Source organism: Neodiprion lecontei, chromosome 7, assembly GCF_021901455.1.
Source record: "Neodiprion lecontei isolate iyNeoLeco1 chromosome 7, iyNeoLeco1.1, whole genome shotgun sequence".
NCBI lineage: Eukaryota > Metazoa > Arthropoda > Insecta > Hymenoptera > Diprionidae > Neodiprion > Neodiprion lecontei.
In genome coordinates, this window is record NC_060266.1 from 15,527,052 (window position 1) to 15,550,357 (window position 23,306).

General features: G+C 37.1%; 1 protein-coding gene and 1 long non-coding RNA gene across 8 annotated transcripts; both read left to right on the forward strand.

The window, feature by feature from the left end:
* Positions 1-7,899: 7,899 nt before the first annotated feature.
* LOC107218306 lies at positions 7,900-12,182 on the forward strand. 7 transcript variants are annotated; one of them, XR_006905308.1, is made up of 6 exons: positions 8,009-8,332; positions 8,503-8,627; positions 8,791-8,917; positions 9,275-9,401; positions 9,508-9,685; positions 11,921-12,182. XR_006905308.1 is itself a non-coding variant. In XM_046745224.1 (5 exons), the coding sequence occupies exons 2-5, from the start codon at positions 8,541-8,543 to the stop codon at positions 9,521-9,523; spliced, it is 357 nt and encodes a 118-aa protein (XP_046601180.1). In that variant the 5' UTR covers positions 8,009-8,332; positions 8,503-8,540; the 3' UTR covers positions 9,524-10,787. The 7 variants fall into 7 exon arrangements, 2 of the variants coding, with proteins under 2 accessions (XP_046601180.1, XP_046601181.1); XR_006905307.1 differs by lacking the exon at positions 11,921-12,182 and adding an exon at positions 10,530-10,787 and having other exon boundaries at positions 9,508-10,457; XR_006905305.1 differs by lacking the exon at positions 11,921-12,182 and adding an exon at positions 9,931-10,787.
* Positions 12,183-18,685: 6,503 nt separating this feature from the next.
* Positions 18,686-22,633, forward strand: LOC124295311. The gene is made up of 5 exons (XR_006905211.1): positions 18,686-18,925; positions 19,019-19,204; positions 19,340-19,540; positions 19,689-19,890; positions 22,495-22,633. It is a non-coding gene; the product is annotated as an uncharacterized LOC124295311 (long non-coding RNA).
* The last annotated feature ends 673 nt before the right edge of the window (positions 22,634-23,306 follow it).

Consider the following 23,306-nt stretch of genomic DNA (forward strand, 5'->3'; position numbering starts at 1 on the left):
TTTTCAACCATTTTTCTCACAATCTTCGTCACATCCTCGTGAGATTTGTTGCCTGCGTTCCATGATATTCCATGGTGATTGTGCGTCAACCATACATTGGTAGCTCTACATTCAAGTGGTAGGCTTGCCAAATCATAGGGCGGCTTGAAAATGATGTAATCCAGACCCGACCCGTTTACATTCACGACTGCGACTTCCTTGGGTACAAACTTCATGTTATGACCGATAAAACATTGCACGTCTAGGATCATCGCCATGTTGAGGAGTGGGAATGTTGCGCTCGATTATATACTGACGGATTGTATGTGGAAGACTGACTATTCCATCTCCAGCACGCCCGCTTTTACCCCCTCGTGGATGAATTTTGTGGAAGTAGAGGGGGGTCGCATAGTTCATTTAAGGTGCATAACTGCATGAAAATTCGAACTTGTTGAATTCTCCACCAAGGTATTTCATTTGCAGGCGATTTTCTCCGGCCATGCTACACATTTCAGTCAACTGACTGGAATCTTCTTGTAGAACTCTTGCGATTCTCGGCGGTAAGAAGACGTTGTATTCTCCATCGATTGTCGCCAGAACACGTACCCCGAATTTTGTTTTGACCAGTCGTAACCCGATGACGTCATACACTCCCCCAATTTCGAGTTCCGACATCTTCTTGGTTGGCAGATTCTCCAGGCGGCTGACGTGGTTAACTTTTGCTAGATCCATCGCGTTTCGAGGTTATTTCACGAGCGAGAACAGTTCACAATGAGAATACGATGAGAACAGAGTGACGATCACGATAGACGTACGCTTTATATACCACCCACCCCCACTACAATTTTTCCATTGGACAAGTCTCGACACGCATATTGTGCGAGGAATTTTTATGGGGGCCACTCCCCCACTATCCCAGATTGGTTTAAGTGCATTGTCGGCACTATCTCAAAGAGCAATTTCCTGGAATTTTTTCAATAGATCTGGCAAGTTTTTACCCTATCTGATTTATGTGCGGCTTTCCGGCGCCAAACAAGTCTCGACAGGAATTATTTAGTGTGTGTGTGTGTGTGTGTGTGTGTGTGTGTGTGTGTGTGTGTGTGTGTGTGTGTGTGTGTGTGTGTGTGTGTGTGTGTGTGTGTGTGTGTGTGTGTGTGTGTGTGTGTGTGTGTGTGTGTGTGTGTGTGTGTGTGTGTGTGTGTGTGTGTGTGATCCTATGGAAATAGCCGCCAAAAATGACGGGGGGGGGGGGGGGGGCTAGGGGGGAGCTAGGGGGGAACTAGGGGGGAACTAGGGGGGAGCGCCGCCATCTTTGAGTTAGAACTCTCATATATATACTACTAGCGTTCAGAACGTTCAACAAATTTAATTCGTATAAAAAAAACAAGGGGTCACTGTTATATTGTTAAATAATTAATTATTTAAACAATTAGTTAGTAACTTTTGAGTGATATTAATGTTGGTTACTATATTTCATAGTATGCCAATTGTTGCTGAATTTTTTCAGATTTTTATTAAATCCCAAAGTACAATAATTCTGATCTAATAAAATTTTCGTCCGAAAAGTGTCCCGAATGCATCCTTAAGGCCTTACATATACCGTGGTGCCTCGATTTTCGAACATTTTTTTTTTTACGAAGCAAGGGGAAATCTTTTTTTTTCCTACATTGTTTATTAACTGTTTAATTCTATTAAAAAAAAATTTAATTTTTATTTTTCATCTTTTAAGATCATTATATTTAGTTTATAAGGTCGGGTGGCCAATGAAGATGGTCGACATCCTTACGCCTACAATATTGATCCAATCTGAAAATGAACTTATAAACTAAATATAATGATGTTGAAAAATCAAAAATAAAAAATCAAAATTTTTTTTAATAGAATTAAATAGTGATTAAACAATGTAGGAAAAGAAAAAAAAAGATTTCCCCTTCCTTCATGAAAAAAAAAATGTTCGAAAATCGAGGCCCCACCGTATGTGTAAAGCCTTAACTTTTATTCTGTACATCTGTAAATTATGATTTGTTTATTTCTGAAGTTTCTGTACAACTTTCATTAAGATCAGCAGTGCTTAATTTTCTATGTTTTTACAGGCAACTCTGGTTTATTAAAAAGGAGTTTAACATCGCTCGTCAAGTCTGGCGTTTGTGCATCACATTTCACGGAGGATGATTTTGTGACGCCTGATCATTTAAAAAGCACAGCTGTTCCTGTCGATCATAACACGTCGGCCCTGAATAACTCTTCGGAAATCATGCAGCACGATCAGTCTGGAGTAAATGATTTCGCGGTTGAATTGCATTCATTTGCCGAAGAACCCATGGAACACGATCAACCTCGCATGACTGAAGCTGCGATGGATAATCTCCTGAAGAGGGTAAAGTTACTGGAAAAGGAAAATCATGACTTTCGGAAAGAATTGCGCGCCTTAAAAAAAAAGTTCGTAAATATCAACGAACGTGAGAATCGAGTAAAGACAAAAGCTCACACGTTCACTAGGAAAAGAACACGTGAAATAGTTTTGTCACTTTCAGACTTATCGGCAGGTGCAAAAGCGATGGTATGTTTGCAACTGCATACTAAAAATGCGCCCTTCTCGGAGGAAGAGAAAAATTTGGCAAAACTATTGCACTATTACTCTCCAGTTGGCATGAGTCGACTTCGACAAGCAGAACGCAACTTTCCCAGCTCATGTACAATGAAACGTTGGGCTATGCATTACGACATCAAACCTGGGTTTACTGAGTTGATTTTCAAGGCCCTGGGGGAGAAACTGTTGAATTTACCTCCCGAGCAACGACTTCTTTCTTTGATTTTCGACGAAACGAAAATAAAGAGTATGGAGGAGTACTCTGAAACAATTGATCAAGTCGAAGGATTAGTCGATCTTGGCCCTCTTGGACGACGAGATCAGCGAGCGACAGACATTTTGGTATTTTCATTTGAAAGTATCAACGCTCAAAAACCGTATCGCCAACCGATAGCCTACGTGTTGTCGCACTCGGCGGTACCTGCAACACATCTGCGTGAGTTGGTCACGATATGTTTGGAAAAACTTGCTGCCGTTGGAGCTGATGTCCGCATGACATGCTGCGATCAAGGTGGGCCAAATCTAAAGCTGTACAGTACCGAGCTTAAGGTGATACATGAGCAGCCATATTTCACGCACAAGGGCAGGCTGTATTATGCAGTAAGCGACTTTCCACATTTGAGTAAAAGGCTTGCGGCGTTCTTCAGAGAGGGCAAAGATGACTCCAAAAAACTTTATCAAAATGGTGAAGTTATCGTGGCTTGGAGTGATTTTGTCAACACGTGGAGAATCGATTGTGCCACGGAAGCTGGGTCAAACCTGTTGTCTCACATCACTGAAACACACATGAAGCCGAAGACTTTCGAATCGATGAATGTGAAACGAGCATTTCAGTTGTTCAGCAACCGTTTCTCGTGCGCAATAGAAACGGCGGGAACGACCGGCCAACTGAAGAGTGACACGTGGAAAGCTTCATCAAATTTTGCGAAGAAGCTAAATGATGTCATTGGTGCGTGCAACTCGTACAGCTTGAAAATCACTGTCGGGAAAAAACGAGTTTTATCGGATATGAATCCCGATATTGCAAAGTTGCTCCAAAAATTCATCAATGAGTGCGAATCGTGGAGTACTATCCCGAATGGCAAAAAGCAACTGCCATTTATGCGAGGCCTTCGGCAAACGGTGACAGCCTTACTCTCACTCTACAATTCTCTCAAAGACGAATTTCGCGGATTCGAACTTGCAACGGGATTATGCAATCAAGACTCGGGTGAACAAATTTTGTCCAAGTTGCGGCAACGTGGGGGATTTTTAATGCAAATCCAACAGCTCGGACGGCACGCATCTCGCTAAAGCATATAATATCCAGCAAAGACATCTATGCTCCAGAAAAAGGTAATTCGCAATGTCCTGAAGCTCCTCAACTTCTCCATACTCCGTTGATTGAGACACAAGAGTCTGAGGTCGATATTGTCGATTTTATAACGCCGGAACAAGATTCTGAAATTGTGACAGATATCGAGCAGATGGAAGAGGATATTCGAAGCGTTACCCAGGATACTTAATTCGATCTCAACGCGTTCAAGGGCTACGACCAAAACGCTTTAGCATATTTTAGTGGCTTTGTGGCGTTCCGCACAATCGCCAAGTTCAATTGCACTCAGTGTCGCGATGTTCTTATAAAGACGCCTATGGAGCAAATCACCGATGACGAATTCTATCTGGCAGCGGAGAGAGTATGAGAATCCGAACGAAGATGAACCATTAATTCCAAAACTGACGCGACCACAAGATATTCTGAAAAAAGTCGTCTTCGTGCAACTCCAGCATTTTCATAATACGATTGAAGACTACTGGAGCCAAGAGGATGTTCTCCAAAAAACGATGCACGGTTGCGTGCTTATGACGGATCAAAAAGTGCCGCAATGGTTTGATTCCGAGCACCCGTGTCGGGAACATCGCATGCATGCACTCAAATATCTTCTGAAAGTGAAAATGTACGCACTCGCCAGATTCAGAAATCAACAAGCCCTCGACGATAAACGACACAAGCTTAGCCATAAGCTGAAAAATTTGAAAAGCTTGTGAGAAAACTTGTGTAACGACCGAATACGGCGCTGTAACGAGTCACCGGATATATGCACGAGTCCAATCGCAGCTCTCGCGCTCGAGGTTTGGCCCGTCTCTCTGTCGTCGCATACCGCGCGTTACCCGTATCGCTATTATCAAACGTATTGGAATATTCAATTACGAGTAACGAAAAACGAATAACCCATTTTCATGATTTTCTTCCTTATTTTGTTTTTCTGCCAGCAGGTCATTCCGTTCTGCGGCAACAAAATCATGATCTGTTTGGCATGTTACGTACGAATTTTCTTACGCATTTGTTCGTTAAGTACAATTATTGTACCGTATTCATCAGCTTCTTTGATCTATGAAGGAAAAAGCATAAGAGAGAGAGAGGAAGATTGATTGATTGATTGATTGATTGAACCTTTATTATGCCTTGGTAGTACCATGAGGCGAATTATGAAATTACATAAGATTATTCAGTGTAAATCAGAAATAAGTTTTTCAAGGATATTAAAATAACAATAGTTGGTATAAGTATAAAAAAGAAATATAAAAAATAAGAACGCAATTAAAATGAAGTTAAATAAAGGTCAAAGGATTGTGGATAGATACAATGTGATGATAGTTAAAATTTAAATTAAAATAGCCAAAACGTTAAAATTTTGATTAAAAATAGCTAAACCGTAACCCTATCTATAGCAAAGAGGTGGTTGTGCAGTCGAACCTTTAGAATTGGAAGTGAGGGAGAAGTTGCTACTTCAGCAGGGAGAGAGTGCCAAAAATGCGTGGCAGAAAGATAAAATGAATCGCGATAGGTAGACGTGCGGGGTAGAGGTAAGTGGAAATAATGAGTTTTCTGCTGTCGGGAAGTATGGTTCGTTTGATTTTGGAGAGAAGATAACTCTTTCAAATATGATGGTGAGTTGCCATGGATTATGTTAAATACCATGATACCTAGAATATAGAGGTGCAGAGAAAAAAATGGTGATTCAATGATAGATGAAAATAAGATGCATATGCCAAATAAAACAGTGGGAGGGCGTGTAGAGACGAAAAAGCGGGTGTGATAATGAACGAGAGCGAGTGAAACAGCATCGTCTGTCTGTTGTCAAGAATTTGTGAAAAAACTCCAAAGGTCGAGCGCGAATAATAGCCACATAAATGCGTTCTTTAACTGTATGGTTAACAAATAATGTATTGCTTGAAAAATAATTGAAAAAAAGTTGAATACATTAAACAGATTTCCACACACACAATTTCAACGAATGGAGGAATGAATTGGCCAACTTTTAATTATAACTACATATATTCCAGCAATAATTAAATTTGTGCATACGCGTAATTTATAATTGTATCAAAGCAGGTGGTCAAGAGATAAGATTATCGTGAGTGATAAGAAAAAAAAATTCTTTAAATTCGGTTTGACACGTTTGACACGTTTGCCACGCTCAATATGTTTGATAGTACATAATTGTTTACCTTGTCGCTAAATTATTTTTTCTATAAAAATATAAATGAGGAAATTTTTGTTTCTTTTGTAAGGGGAAGGGAGGGGGGAGAAAGAGAGTAATTTATGATTCGTTTATTATTTATTTATAATACCAATATTTATTTATTTTTATAATACTGGATTTGTTTGTAGTACTATAATAATTAATTGAATAAGTATCACATGTAGAGTATTGCATCCGTTTACGAAGCAAGATCCGAAATTGCATTTCTGTAATATTAAGCAACTGAATCTTTGAAAAAAGCGGCAGAGTGGCCGAGGGATACCGCGGTTTCACCCTGTAATACGCGTGCGTGTGAGCTTACATGTATGGATCAGCAAAACAGAGAGCTCAGCGGTGGAGCAGATAATACAGAGCATGCTTCGTTATCTGTGTCCATCGCTTACCCGCCGAGAATTTAGTTCACGGAACGGACACACAGATCCGACGGAACCGAGCTCCGCCAGTCTGTCCCAGGCTTTTCGCTCCGTGGACCCTCTCAGGTTTCTCTCTGCCACCGGCATAAAGTTCATGATCTACGTCTTGAGGATTAGGCTGTAACATCCGACCGGAACGTCCGTATGTTTTATCGACTATTATTACTGCATGTTTCTTTTATCAACTAACCAAACTCGAAGTACGAGAATCTTGTAACCATAAGGAATTAAAACAACTGTCTAACTATTTGGAATATCCCTAGATGGAAATAACTATGACATTCACTAAACAAAGCTTAAAAACCATGTTACGAGATCTTCGCACTACAAAGAGCAATAATATTATTATACGTTATTATATATCACTATTATATTAACACCATAATTAACTAACACGATTATATCCAATTATCATATAGCACTCGACAATGCCATTTGTGCATTCGGAGCTGAGAGCTATACTATAAGCAACTTACGCTTTACCATATAGCCTGGAGTATAGAAGACTGTAAAACCATAGATAAATGTATAACCAATAGAATGTAAAGATAGCACTGCTGCAATAACCCATAAAACCAGAGACTGCAAAACCTTCAAAACCGTGAATACTAATTATCCAGCATGAGCTATACCTTCCTCCGTAACGCCGTATTGTAGGCAACACGCGCAACGTTTTGAAGGCAATGCAGATCTCCAATGTAGAGCCATACAGAGCTTCATCTAGAGAACACATTAGGAAACTTACCGACGAAACGATTGAAGGTAAATCAACTCGCAATAAACTCATAGATGCATACGTGGCAACGCCCAATGACAGGCAACCAACAAGTATAAATAAAACGTTCTAGAAGCTTCCAAGCCGATTTATATCAATATAAGAATTAATAATTACAGTAGAGAATTATATACAAAAAGCACACATGTAAACCTGCTCTAAAGCTATGAATTATCAAATTGTCAAGTACCCTAAATCTGTTAAGATAGTTATAACACAAACACCTAAGAATATTCGCAGCAGCGTGATTCTAATAATGTTAAGCAAATAGCAACTATGTTTCATAAACAATCGCTATTGTACTCCAGGTGAATAACGACAGTAATCGAGTATAATACATATGTAATTTTATATAGATACACATATGACATATGGACTTTGTAACGAGCAAGATAGTAAAAATATTAAGAAGTAAACAGGAAGAAGCTCAGTAGCCGAGGGGCCAAGGGGGGCTTGCGCCCCAACAAAGAAGCTCACGCAGAATGGAAAATTACAGAACAAAGTCCCCGCACCTACACCACCGCACCAGTGCAGCGTTATACCATATGCAAAAACTTACAATATAGTAATAGCTAATGAACTAAGATCACAGGCGTGCATGCGGCGAAGATGTCGTGTCCTAATTAGAATTCCTAGAAAAAGGGGGAGGTGCGCAAAGGTGACAAAAAATCTAAAGAGGGGGATCGTTCTGCGCAACGATCGACCCCTATAAAAACGGCGACCGATCACCCGATCGTCCTCTTGGTTTCTACCTCCAGATTCGTCATCTTGTTCCGGTACAGTCTCGCGGTAAAATCCTTTTGCCTTTTGCATTTAAACTTTTCATACAACGTTACTCTGCCCAAAAGTCCAGCGAGCTTCAGCTCCATTGTGTCATACTAAGTTTAAGATCTCACACTGTGTAACTCCGTTTTTGTGACTTTTAAATATCGAACTTATAAAATAAACCAAGTCAGTCAAAATATCCAAATATTAGAGTCAGTTATTCCACTAAAGCCTCTCACCAATCTACGCTGCAAGTCATCACACCCAGAATATTCTCAAAAAGGTAAGCCAAATTAAATCTTTTATCCAACAATTACTCCCTCTTCGGTTCGTTCGATTAGAGCGACTGAATGCCCGTTGTCCGGTGTATTTCAATACTTAATCGGTAATTGGTGACCCAAACTACTGATGTGAGTCTAGCTGTAGCTGCGTGTGAATGTTTCCGGTGTCTAGCATCTGGAAATTTCCACCAGGTACCGTTCCGACGTCACATGCACTACCAGTATATGCGAACTGTCAAACTAATCTCTTTATCTGCATGTGTGTGGGTGCGTAACAAAAGACATTCGTCAGGTCCTGTAAGTATAAAATTCTTCAGAATACAAAATTCATTTATTTAATTGTTCGTTCTGGTTGTTGTTGAAGTGGAAATAATTAAACCTTTCGTCACGTTTGACCTAATATCACCCAATTTCTAACCTATAATTCGAGAATATTCATATCATAACCTCTTATTTGCAGCCTGTGAAATGTGGATACTGTAGCTGGCTAATACAAGGTTGTCCAAATATCCTACAACACAAATGCTTGGAGCATTATGACGAGCACGTAGAGTGCCTGAAAGTTGATGAAAATATTGTTACTTTGGGTAAGTTTAGCTCTAAGTCTTCTCCGCCAACGAATCACTTTTTTTTTTCAATTGAGTCACAATGAATTATTGATTTAACTGAACCTTTAAAGCTATAGACTAAGGGTGAGAGTTTGGCTAAGATTTGGTTAAGCGTTTTCATGAAACCTATAGAATTGTGAAAAGCTAGGTAAGGGGCCCATAATACAAAAACTGTACATGGCCACGTGCGACCAGTAGTTTTTTTAAACATATGGTTCATTTTATTCTTTATCGAACCAAGTACTTATGTATCTCATTGATACAGGGAAAATATGCCTGAGCAAGAAAGATTTCATACTATTTTATTCTTCTAATCACATCACGCAATTTTTGTAGTACCAAGACCAGGCGTTACGGAATCTCCAAGTACCGAAGAGGTCGACGATGAGAATGTACTGTGCGACGAGCTTCTCATTGAAGCTGTTTCCAAAAGAGTCTTTTCAAATCAGCAACACCTTGGGAGGTTGGTGCGAATAGTAATGTTCTGACGATCAAAGCTAGTTAGGTTAGGCTAGCTAGTTGGCTATCTTCAAGTAGTCAATAAGTCCATATTCTATCAAATGTTACAGGCATCACTACAAATGATGCGAAAAAAAGATGGCAATACTTACGAGATTGTTAAATGAAGGAAAAAACGAAGCAGCAGACATACACACCTAGCGGGTCTGCAGCTGGCACATTAAAAAAACCGTCATTCCGACATTATGACCTAATGAAGTTTGTGGGCGACTTGTTACCGAATACACAGTACGTTTATTTTCTTATCAGAAATATGATGGGAGATTTACACTGCCAGCCAAAATTTTGGGTACACCAGTTGAAATTTCTTGTCGCACTGAAAAATTAGATAGAGGACTCAAAAATGAAGATAATCGAATTTTCCAAGCGGCGTTTTAAAGAGGAGAAATTAACTTTCATTTTTCTTTTTTTTTATAAAATTCTCCAATTATTTTTTATCTCAGTACATATTTTTGAAAATGGCCATTTTTCAGCTGCCGAAAATGACACCTACAGCTAAGGGAAACTTTTTCCTCGGTTCTAGCTACACTAAAATTGAAAAGGATATCAAAACCTACATTTTCGTTTTTTAGAAAGTTTCGTACGATTTTTTCGCTCCCGTATTGCATTTTCAGTTAAAAAATGCATGTTTTAGACAAAAAAAGCGTAATACAATAACTATGGAGTTTCACAGGAAATGTCAAGAGAGTAAAAAGTTGCGTAAGTTCAGACCAGAGTAGTTAGAATTTTTCAGATTTTTTGTTTTATTTTCATTTTTTTACAATTTTCTGTCGGGACTGAAGAGTGGAGGGGCTCCATTTGGGAATTATGAGGTCTAGGATAATATACCAAGAAAGAAAATTTGTTTACGTTTTCAATCTTAAAATCTTAACTACAATTGTTTCAGAATTTTTTGAAATCTTATGTTAAAATTTTTTTCGGCTGGAACTCGGAGAATCATCGTCAATGAGCTTTTTTCCTGAAGTACGAAGAATTACTCACTAGCAGCGCTAGTAGTTCGGTAGGGACAAACACTGTCTAACCCCCATATAAACACACAGTAAAGTGCACTAAAAAAAAATGTTTTTAACAGAAGACGACGTTCCTGGAGCAAAACTAAAATTTGCAACCGTAAAAGACAACAATGTAGTAACACTAAAACGTTGGCTTGCGTGCCGTAATTTAAAAGTTACCGGAAAAAAAACGAGTGAAAAAATAGCGGGAGATTCAAACTGTAATAAGAGAAATTGAAAATAATAATAAATTTCAGATTTATTTCAGAGTGAAATATGAATCAAATATAGATGGTAATGAAAAAAAATTAAATAAATGAATATGATTTAGTAACAGATAGAGGTTATATGTCATTCTAGTCAATGGTAATTAATAGTGAATAAATTAACTATTCATTTAATTTTTTTTTTTAATAATTTTGAAAACATATATAAATGATGACTCTCAGTGATGAGTTTATCAGTTAGTTAGAATTTAATAATTTAATAATCTTTTATTAGTACGCATTAGGGTCAACGATTGTATAAATAACGGAAGAGAAGGAGTTATTTTTGAAGGTGTCGACAAAGGAATATGGTTAGTGAAGAAGAAACAATGCTTGCAAGCATCTTTAACAGTCTCATTGGCATCTACATCTGGATCAACAGTGACATCAGATTCTTCTACAACATTACCCATCCATACTACTTTCTATCCTAATGATAATTGGCAAACATTTCCATCTAAACAGGTTCCTCGTTCATTTTGTTACGGTATTATACATGAGTACATTACAGAAGGTAAAAATTCACAGGAAAGCGATGACGATGATCAAGAAATGGACGACGATTTAATGCCTGTCTCTGGTAACTCTAAAACCATTCAAAGAGGTAGATTGTACTGTATTAGTGATTGTATAAAAGATTTACAAGATAATAGTTGTAACAATATTTATTATCTAAGGGCAAAAATCCAATAATCCTTTAAAACTACGATTTACGATGTGGTAATAGGTCTTGATGACGATGGAAACGTAATAAATGCTGCATGTCAATGTCCAGCGTCTGAATCTTTAAATTGCTCACATATTGTAGCATTACTTTTTAAACTAGAAGAATATACGCTTCAACATGGTTTTGAACCGCTAACTTGGACTTCTAAAATAAAAGAATGGAATCAAGGTCGCAAAACAGGAAATAATCCATCAAGTATCATCACTGCTGAGTGTAAAAAAGTTGAATCAACGAAAAATTCAAGTGAAGAGTGTAAAAAAAAAAAATTGTAATGAAGCTAATAGAAAAAAAGTAATTGATTTTAGTGTGCAGTCGAACCTAAGCAGTTCTGTGAGTGCTGATATAATGACAACTGATTTTATTCAACGCTTACAACACAAAAATGAAAAATCAATGTAGATCGACTTACTGCAAATACAGTATGATGATTATGATTTGGACTGTGATCCAAAGTTAATATTAAAATTAAAAATTGCAGGGTTTCAAACTAATTTAAGCTCATCAACGCTTGGTCCATTTGAGCTTCAGGTAGAACAAAATAGTCCGGCATGGCTCAATGCACGAAGATACCGAATTACTGCATCAGATTGTAAGTCATTTTATACAAGCAAAGATTTAACAAATTTAATAAATACAAAGTTATGGCAAGAAACAAAAGATATTAGTCACTTGCCTGCGATTGCTTACGGTCGAGAAAATGAATCAACTGAAATCCAAGATTACCTTACGTCTATTAATAGGACTCAGATTAAAAAACCAGGATTGATTGTTAATAATCGGTTCCCAGGACTTGGTTGCAGCCCAGATGGCTTAAGGTGCCGCTGACCTGGCATGTCCTATATATATTTCGTGACGTCAGAAGCGGGGAAACGCCCGCACAAATCCTGATAAAACGGGGGTATGAATCTGACTGGGAAAATTTTTAAAAGATAGCTTGAATAAACTCAGTCACTACTATCGCAGATCATTGATAACGTCTAATAAAAATAATGATGAACTCAATAAAATCACGTCGCGTCAAACATGGCCGATCGGGCTAGCGACTTGTTGAATATGCACCGTTTGTACGATATCAGAATTTCTTTCACTTTTGCCAGGGAGATACCGACGTACAAAAACACACACGTAATCCGGGCAAACCTATAGCACCAGTCAGTTTTCTGTAAATATGTCACGATTTGTGCGGGCGATTTTCAGGTGACAGGAGCCCGTTCTGATGCACGAGAAGTCTGTAATTTAGTTCAACGTTGAACCTCCAGAAGCGCTGTAGTCGATCGAAGCGGTACCAGATGGTAAAACGACATGGTAATACGCACACGCCCTATGTTTCTGCTAAAGCAACAATCTGCAGTGCCGACGAGAGCATAGGCTTTTAGGTGGATACGAAAAAATGTACAACTCACTCAGAATAACCGCTAGATTTTGAAACTCGTGCATATCATAAGGCATCGTTTGGAAATTGTAACATCAGTTCACAATCGCGGTAACTATTCGTAATCGCACGTAGCCCGACTGTATGTGAACGAGGCATTCCATGCGAAACCGACCAACCCGTGACCCCGACCAATTTCGATTCTATCGAAAATTTTACACTTTCTTGTACCTGCCAAAAGCAGTCTTTCTGAAATATTTTAGATGTTTGTCTCAAACCATCCAAACACCTTAAATTTATCAAAATTTCGCACAATTTTTTTTTTAAATGCTCATGGCTTTTCCAAAACACGATATTAAAATAACATACTGTTTCTTTTCTCGTTTTGAGTCGTAGTTTCGCAAAAAAAAATTATTCTTTTTCATTTTATTGAAGGGTTTTGGGGCATTCTACATCGAGTACGCACCACTTAAATTCGCCTTTTTTCATCGATTTGATAGAAAATCATTAACAAAAACGAAAATACCTATCCCTTAATTCCTGTTCGTCGAAAAGGCAGATATAAATGGAGAATAATTGACATAGAATGCCCCATATACGCTCCGGATATCCTCATCTAATAGTAGCATCGATGTCCGCAAAATTGTCATACTTACAGATTATTGACCGAAAGATTAGATGCGGCAGTAAAATAAATACCGAAATTGCAGGAAACACGCAAGTATAGGCGTGAGGGTTTAGGGTTGAGATAAAAAATTATGCTCTTGAACACACCATTATTTATTGATTGATAGCAAATTTGGGGGGGGGGGTCGGTTGATAATCGTCCGAGCCTGTTTTAAAGATTACCCTAATACATACGCGACATTGTTTCTGAACCGGATGTGTTTAACAATACTAGAAATACATCCCGCAAAAAATCTATGTCATTGTACATACATACAATTACTGCATACAAAGGTTCAAGATTCGTGGCAAATATTTTACAGGGCCGATCCTTGTTAAAATTCTGATGAAGAATTTGCTTGCCAATTTTTTCTGTTTTTAATTCTCAACAAATAAGGATTTCATACTTTATTTGCTTCGTTTCATTTGTCAATTACGCCTAGTTCTGAATGATGCTACCAAAATTTTTTTTTACATTAGACGAACTACCTGAAAGTTACTCATTCGGTGGAAATCGTTATAAAACTACATACCGTGACTTCTCGTAGATGGTATACGCTACGGATACGCTAGAGAGTTTTGGGTTGGTTTCTGCATCGTATACAACCTACGAAAAGTCAGGGTATGTGTTACTGTTGTACATCAAATCCGGCACAATCCTATAAGATTTCACAGAAATTTGGAACTCTCGAAGGAATCAACTTCTTCGGATTCCGAGTACTATCCCTCACACCCCACTGTCCCCACTATCCGCGCGGCCGTCACTTCTGCGTTTCCTCGCGTACCGTCCACATTCACTTCTCGCGGCGAACGAAGCAAACGCGAGTGTTTTGGTAATTTGCCGTGTCACAAGTTCTAATCACGTGCAAATTTTCACGCGGCCAGTGTGTATACATATATTTGTTACAAACAACAATAATCTTGTGAGTGCAACAATGGATGAGTTACGTCGCACGGCTGAACCGAAAAAAGGTTAAATTTGACGCGCCGACGAACGAATCGTTCGTTGCGATGGTAAGTGTTTTATACTGCAAATTTCTGTTATGCAATTATACATATCATTTACAAGAATCCTGCCAAATCTGCACTTGCTATGCAGGGTGATTCGTAATTCACAGCAAATACTTGACAGGGCGAATCCTTGTCAAAATTGGAGTCGAAAGTTCCTAAGAAATTTTTCGGGAAAACGCCTTTTTTCATTCAAAGAAATGGAAATTTAATTTTTTCGGATTTCTGTTTAGATCAACCTTTTAATTTCTTGGGTCATCGTCAGAATTGATATCGAAATTCCCCGGTTAATTTGTAAATAATTTGTACGAAAATTTTTTTTTCACAGCTGTCTCGGGGGGGTCACTGGGAGTGTCAATTCAAAATGGCGACCAAATCATGCTTATGCGTATATTCGAAAAATGGTTTTTTTAGATTAAAATGGTTTTTCTTGAATTACTCGGCCGGTATCGATTTTACAGAAAAACCGTCGGAACAAAAGTTGTATCAATTTTGATTCTCTACAAGTTTAATTTTTACAGTTTTTCTTCCAGGATCAAGATTTTTGGAATTAAACCTGAAAAAAGCGACAAATTCGAAATATTTCCATTATCTCGTTTATTTTCAACTTAATGGCATTAATGAATAGCAACAAACTTGTTGATAATCAAATTCTGAACAACTTCGGTTGCTACCTTTTTTTCCAAAAATCGATATTTTCGGAATTTAACCCGAAAAGGAAGGATTCTCTGTCAACTCGGCCGCTTTTTTTTCGACCCATAATTGGTTAAATCAAAGTACTACTAGAAGGTGCTCTGCGTGAATTTTTTCAGATTTTTCAATTCATAATTTGAGAAATTGCCGTTTTTTTCTTCAAATGAATATACACTACCGTTCATAAGTATGGAAAAACTCGCCCCAGAGTGTTCTCACTGTACCCATGATGCTCATTGTATTTCTACGAAAATGTATACCGTTGAGGAGTGGTGAGGGACTTCCAGCATTTTCATAGTATAGAAAAAAAATGTAGGAAACAAATCGTCTTGTTTACGTTTGCTTCGAAAGAGTGGCGTTCGAAAGATCGTCGTTTTGTTGACATTTGTTTCGATCGTCGTTCTGTTATACATTTTTCAAAATATTGAGTGACCAAATTGTAGACGTGTTTCAAATTTTCTTTTCTCTGTTCTCTTCATGTATAATCATTTTGATTTTTCGTTAGGAGTGTGCAGAACATAAGAATTGCTGAATGCTTCGTTGCGAATACCACAATTTTATCGGAGCCTAGATTCGAATGCTCGGAGAGTTCAATTATTGTAATCGTACGGTAATTTTCTTTTCCGATAATTGGAGAAATTTACACTTGTTGACATATACCCTAAGTACGATGCAAATATGCGAGAAATTTCAAATCTTAAGGAAAATAAATATTACGACTGTTATTATTTCATCATGTAAACCATAAAAAGTTAGTTGGGACGAAATTTAGGTTCTTGAGTCAGAAATATCATTCTGACAAAATGTGACCGCGTATTTTCCAAAACAATGAAAGCTTTTTCGAAGTGATATGTGAGCATAAAAAGTCAAAACCTATTTCTACGATTTTTTTTTCCGGAAGCGCCGAGTCATTCAATTTTGTTGCAAAATGAGCGCGCAGCAAACTTGAAGAATCAATATCTCATCTCCAGTTCTACTTGACGTAGAAAAATTATTCACAGCACATTCGCGAGCAGAGAGGATAAGCTTTCGTAGAAAACTTTGGTTTATCCGGAAACATTGAACATTATTTGTCATAGGAATAATTCTCCAATTCGTTTCATTCAAATATCTCAACTGGAAAGTACGCTTAACTGTGAAACAGCCACTAAGGATGCCCAATTTTGCGGGTTGATCTTACCCCTTCCAGACGTTTATCCGCCGATAAAAAAAACATGTGTCGCTTTGATTTCAATGAAGAATAACATATCCTCAAATGGACGAAATCGGGCGGGAACACCTTAGGCTGTTTCCTTGTCGGCTTGACCTCTTGTATAACCACTACCAGCTTGGTCACTTGGAGCTGGGATACTCTGTATATTGCTAGTATCATCAACACGCAGTTAAAAGCTACGAGATAATGGCGACACCGTGATCGAGTAGTTTTAAGCTCGAGCAGAAGTAGGAGAGAGACTGATAGCTGGGTGGTCGGTCCGGGGCTTATATGGGCTGGCCGAGCGTGGCCGAGCGTATCGGTAGCTCGGGCAGCGAGCGCGTTGAGTGTGCCAGGCGGCCGTTTAGAGCACTACGGCCGCTCGCAGCTTTCGGCGAGGTGGCGGCAGCGGGTCGGTTTTCGGGAATTGATAAGCTGGTTACCGGCCGGACTGCCTATCACCTCGTCGCGTCCTGAAGAAATGCTAGTTCTCGCAGACACTGTACACTATCCGATGCTGCTTTGTTTAGAGTCAAGTAATGAAGCTGGTTCTGTTCCCTAAGCCAAGATTTCAGTTTTGATTAATTTATTAGTTAGCAAGAAAGCAAGTGGTTTGTTTTGTCAAGTTTTAAGAATAAACAAGAATTAATAAACTTTACAAAGGTTTGGCAATCATGCCCATGCTTCATGGGTTAGAAAATTTATTTTTACATCTGGGGCATTCCACACCAAATCGATCACTTTTGAACCCGGCTCCTTTCGATTTGGCTGAAACTTTTTTATCCTTTTCTACCTTATGAAGAACGTTTCTCAAAATTTTTTCAAATTCTTTTACCAAACCTAAAAAGTTATGAATTTTTGAAAAATATGGCTTTTTTTAAGTAGCTATAACTTTTTCAAAATTTAACTTATTGAAACGTTTTTGTTTCGAAATTTTCGTTTTTAAATATACTTATCGAAAAAAAAATACAAAAAAATTATTCAAACCTATTTTTATAGTGTTTTTTTTTTTTTAGATTTTTGGACAAAATCGAAAATTTCTCGATGATTACTATTTTTGATTTTTTTTCTCGTTATTAGATCTGTTACGTTCTGGTAAGAAGATCGCAAGAAATCCTTTCTTCACTGCGTGATTTTCAGCCTTAAGTTGATTTACAAACCTCGTGGTATTTAGATTTTGATACAGTTTCTCGTGCAGCCTGTCTTGGTTTCGAATTTTGTTGTGGCTCGTGCCAGCTGTCACTATGCGTGATTGAAATAATTTGCTCTACATACACTTTAATTTAAAATACACATTTATTAACAGTAATATATTCGTTGACTGATTTTCGAGATATAGGATTTTAGTGTTATTCACTTGGTTAGTTGTACTAAAGTTCGAAGCTTCTGAATATGAGTGCTCTATGACAGAATGATCTATGACGTTTTTGATTCCGAGGTGTGCAATGGTCTGAAGTCTAAATTGGTTCTGTTTCTTTCGATGGCTGAAGTGATTTCGGTTGCAAACCAGAACTGTCTGGTTCGAAAACGATCTTCAATAGTGGGAGATCTGGAAGATATTGGTCTTGAAGAGGCCAATTGGTGCAATGTTGACAAGATAATTAGTAGTAAGAATGCATATTTGAATTCTAAGAATGATACGTTGTGAACTGCTCGTCTTGTCTTTTCTTACGTTCTTTACGTTTGGTCAGTGAGAGTTCGTGAGCCTGAGCTCCGTGAATTTCGATTGTAGACCCATATGGTCTATGTGTGAGTTGAAATTGAAGATATAAAGTAAAGAAATGAAAATGATACATGAACGATTGTCGGTGCGAGACCATTACACACCAAAATAGTAACTAAATCTAAATCGATATGAATCTTAGAGGCTATGATATGAGCATGTGTGCTTTCTTATGGTAATTGCACGTCGCGGCGTCGGTGGGTTACACTGATCTCTATATTACACTGGATAGTGCATTAAATAGGACGACTTGTGACGATTTGAAAACCAAACCGCCATCTTTGATACAGTAAAATATGCTAATATGGCGTCATCTACTGTTGGCGTCTAATGTTGTTGTTATGGCTTGTGCTGAGGATCATTTTATTGTTTAAATAATCAGAATTTATCCTAAAACCAAAAATGGTATCAGCGTGTGCGTTTTGTGGTTCCAAAAAAGGGAATGACTCTAGAACATATCATAAGTAAGTATACAAGCCATATATATACTTATGTTCATGTCTCATGGGTTATATAATTCCTTTCTTGTATTTCGTTTATTATTTATTTCTATAAATCAATATCATATGTATTTCTTATAAAGGTTTCTCTTGAAAGATAAAGATATGTTGCAATCTTGACTGCAGAACATGGGACTAGGGTCAAAGTTTGTACCAAAAAATCATTCCTTATTATGTTCAGATCATTTCGAAGGAAAATGCTTTCAATAAGGTACAAATAATAGATGTCTTCGCATCGGAAGTATTCCGACATTATTTGGAGAATACAAATCGGTTTGTGTTTACTGTCACGCAGTGGAAGGACATGATGAAAAACGATCATTCCGCAAGTGAGGAATTGTGCAAATACATGATAAAAATGTATAAGTTTAATATTCATCTTGTAAAATTTGTATTCCAACCTGTCAATCATTCTATAACAGATTTCCCTTGGACAATCGAAAATTGCTGAAGAAATGGGTAGCTGCAATGAAGTTGACAGATTTTCTTCCAACTGGGAAGAGTTGGTTGTGTGGTGATCATTTCGATGAAAAATGTTTCCGATCGTCAGGGCGAGGTTTAGTACTTAAATGCGGTGCCAACTTTGTTTTCATCTGAAGACAGTGGAGGTATGATGACATATTATATGTATAAATTGTTTCAATTATAATTATTTGAATTGATTGATATTCTTGTAATTAAATAACTTGAGTTAAATGATTAAAGAACTATTCATCTATATAAGAAAATATATTTATTTTCAGGCACTTCTGTAGTACAGCAAGAGAACACAAGCAATACAACTGACGAAGTAGATAATACTAATAGTAATCAATCAACTCGGCAACACGGTGTAAAGCATATTTCAACAGAGTCTTCTGCTCCTCCTTCTAAGATTCGAAGAACTAGCAGTCCTCGTACTAGCCCATCAATTCATTCGAGGAACGAAGCTGTGATGGAATTACGTGAGAACAAAAAAAAATTTAGAAAATGTAATGTTTACGTCAAACTGTAATAACACTGAATTATGATGTCAACAGTTGAGCACTGTGAAGAAAATGTACCACCATCTATTTCATCAATTGCAGAAAAATTAAATGGTTCAATTTGTAGAAAGATGCCCGAAACACCAAGAAGTATTCCGAAAAGAATTTTTCAAACGGAGCACGATCACCAGTATGAAGTAACTCCAAAGATGATGAGAAAAAGATTTATCCAACAATAGCAGAGAATGCGAATTTTAATGAAACAGTCTCACGTACAGAAACAGCATATTTCACGTTTGAAGAAGAAAGTCACCTCCTTGAAGAAAATTGTGAGTGAATAACGAAAAACTCGTGCTATTCCGAATTCAAGTTTAGAGTGTTTAGATTCTATTGCTAATAATAACGTTTCCCAGTTTCTTGAGAGGTTCATTAATAATCATAATAAATCAAGCAAACAAAATTACGATGAAAATACGAACCTTAAGAAAAAGAAATCGAAGTCTCAGCATAGAAATAAGAAACAAGCCATTTCGAAAGAAAAATATCCAGCAGCTCTCAGATCGTTTGCGATGACTCTCCATTTTTATTCGCCCAAAGCATACGGGTTCGTTGGGCGAAAATTTTGCAATGCTTTGCCAGACTACAGTACACTTCGTTCATGGTACTCGGCAATCGATGGTACGCCTGGTTTCACTTCCGAAAGTTTTGAAGCTTTAAAGCACAAAGTTTAAGCATCAAAGTAGTGTCACAAAAAAGTTCTTGTGAGCTTTCAGTTGGATGAAATATCGATTAAAAAATCGTTGCTGCGTCTTCCCGATGGGAAAATTTGTGGACAAGTGGATTTTGGTGCTGAAATGGAATCGAGTGATACTATTCCATTAGAAAAAGATGCGTTGGTTATGATGGTTGTAAGTGTAGATAAGTCGTGGAAAATTCCCATAGGATACTTTTTAATTAATGGAATTGATTCCGCTACAAATTCCGGACTTATCAGAGAAGCTTTCATTCGCCTTCATGAAATGGAGGTCGAAGTTCTTTCCGTAACATTAGATGATGCAGCGAAGTACTTCGTAATAATGCGCGCTCTTAATGTGTCTTTCGATTTGTCAAATATCAAACCTTATTTCTCACATCCGTCCTCACAGTAAAAAATTTATATTATTTTTGACGCGTGTCATATGCTGAAACTAGTAAGAAATACATTAGGAAATTCAAAAATTCTGAAAGATGCTGACGGAAATTCCATTGAATGGAGATTCACTGAGGCGCTAGCTAAGTTGCAAGAAACTGAAGGTTTAAGAGCTGGGAACAAATTGAAAATGGCACACGTTCATTATTGGAAGATGAAAATGAAAGTGGCTTTGACCACTCAAACTTTAAGTGACAGCGTTGCAGAGTCAATAAAATTTTGTGATAAATATCTCAATTTACATGAATTTAAAGGTTCTCAGCCAACTGTCAGATTCATTAGGTTTGTCAATAGAATGTTTGACTTTTTAAATTCTCGTAATCCTTTAGCTAATGGATTTAAAGCTCCTTTGAGAAAATCCAACGAGGAATTTTGGCGAGCACCCATTTTATCACATAATCAATACATGGAATGCATCAAAGATATTTCTGGTACTCCAATCATTCACACGAGAATGTACGTTGCTTTCACAGGGTCCATTATAGCCGTAACGTCCATGATACATATGTTTGATACTTACGTCAATTCTGAAACTTCCCAGCTTGAATATCTATTGATTTATAAATTCAGTCGAGACCATTTGGAATTATTTTTTTGTGCCATCAGAAGTTGTGGTGGTTGGTGCCCAAATCCAACTGCTACACAATTTATGTCAACTTATAAAAGTCTTTTAGTTCACCATCAGATTAAGGCCATCAATGGAAATGTACAAGCAATGGATTCCACAAGCATTCTAACGGTGGCTTCTAATCCAAAAAAAAATTTACCGTTTTGACACAACTGTTTACGAGAAAATGGCTAATATCAGAGTAATAAAAAAATATGATATAGAAGATGATCACAAAGAAAATCAAAGAGACGAAAATTTTTGTAAAGAATCTAATGACTTCGTGAGCGCTATTCCTCGTCTCTCTACTTTCACCAGAGAATGTGTAGGTTACATTGCCGGTTGGGTTGTCAAGAAATTAATAAATAAAGATAAGCCTCTTGTACGATGTGAAACATGCAAAAATGCTTTACTACAGGATTTTCAAAATGTGGCCCAGCTGCAACAGAACTTTCTTATAGAGGCTAAAACGAGAGGAGGATTACTTTTTTCTAGTGAATCTGTGGTTCGTATTTGTGAAAAAACGGAAATATCATTGAGGCATTCCATTGATAAACTTAATGGTTTGGTTCCTGTTGAAAACAATTTTCTAGCTCTTCTTTACTCAAAGATCCTGCGTGATTTTGTACAATCGCCTTGTACATTGTTTCCCCAGTTAAACGAACACCGGTTTGACGATGCAGCTAATGAATTAAATCACATTTATTTACTTTCAAAGCAAGTGTGCAAAGCATACTTAGATTTAAGACTATATGCTGCAACAAATATAACATCTGAAAAAGTTGTTGGGATAAAAATTCGTCATCACCTCAATCGATAAATTATCTGGGAACGTCAGTAATATCTACTTAGTTAGTAGTATTAGCTGAGGCTTAATCTTTGTTTTTTATGTGAAAATTGTCTAGTCAAAGTCTATTGTCTGTGAATATTATGCTAGTCTTTATAAATTCCTTTATGAAATGTTATTTAGAGTATTATTTTATTAATGATAGAATTAAGTTCACATAATCATATGCACGGTTCATCGCTTGCATGAAATAAATGCAATATATATCATTTTTAAAACATGCTGTTGTTGAAACCACCCATCTACCCAACATTACAATAATTCTTGATATATTCATCTACTTTTTGCAGATACTATAAAATAACATTTATACACAAGCATTGTCGGAGAACAAGGATCTATTGATACATCAAGAGACCTAGCAGCATCGTAATGCACAAAATTTTTTGAAGTATGCGCTACAGTCTTTTATACAGTAAGCTGGTTGAATTTGATACGTATAGAAATTTTATATTTAAAACATTGTTTAATCACAATGAATTTCAGTGTATGGACTACACTAGAAGTTAATACAACTTGTTTCATTCAAATTTTTGCAGTCAATCACAGCACGAGCAAAATAACCATCATTACGGCTGATCCGATTTTTATATCCTTTATATTCAATCAATCATTGTATATAATTGTATTCAATTTATTATTCAAATCAATCATTGTGTATGATTATCTTCAATCAATTATTCAATCAATAATTTGATATAATTATCTTCAATCAATTTGTTTAATCAATTGTGTATATAATTATCTTCAATCCATTTATTTAATTAATAATTGTGTACACTTACCTTCGATCCATAATTATATAGGAATACTTATATTTACTATTACTTGGAATATCCTTTGCTTCAATATTTTTCGGAGGATCTCAAGAAAAAATTCCAAAAATACCGTTTTTGACTCGTATTTATGTGCAAGAAGCTGAGTATAATTCAACGGTTAATGGGAAAAATCTGAAATTATTTGAATTTTTTTACACCGATTTATCTTATAGAAGATATTGTTAGACTTATACATAGCAGAATCTTCTGAACAGTTTCTCATATTTGCGAAGATGTGTTACTATATGTATAGTTTAGTATTGAGTATTCAGAGAGGAATGAAT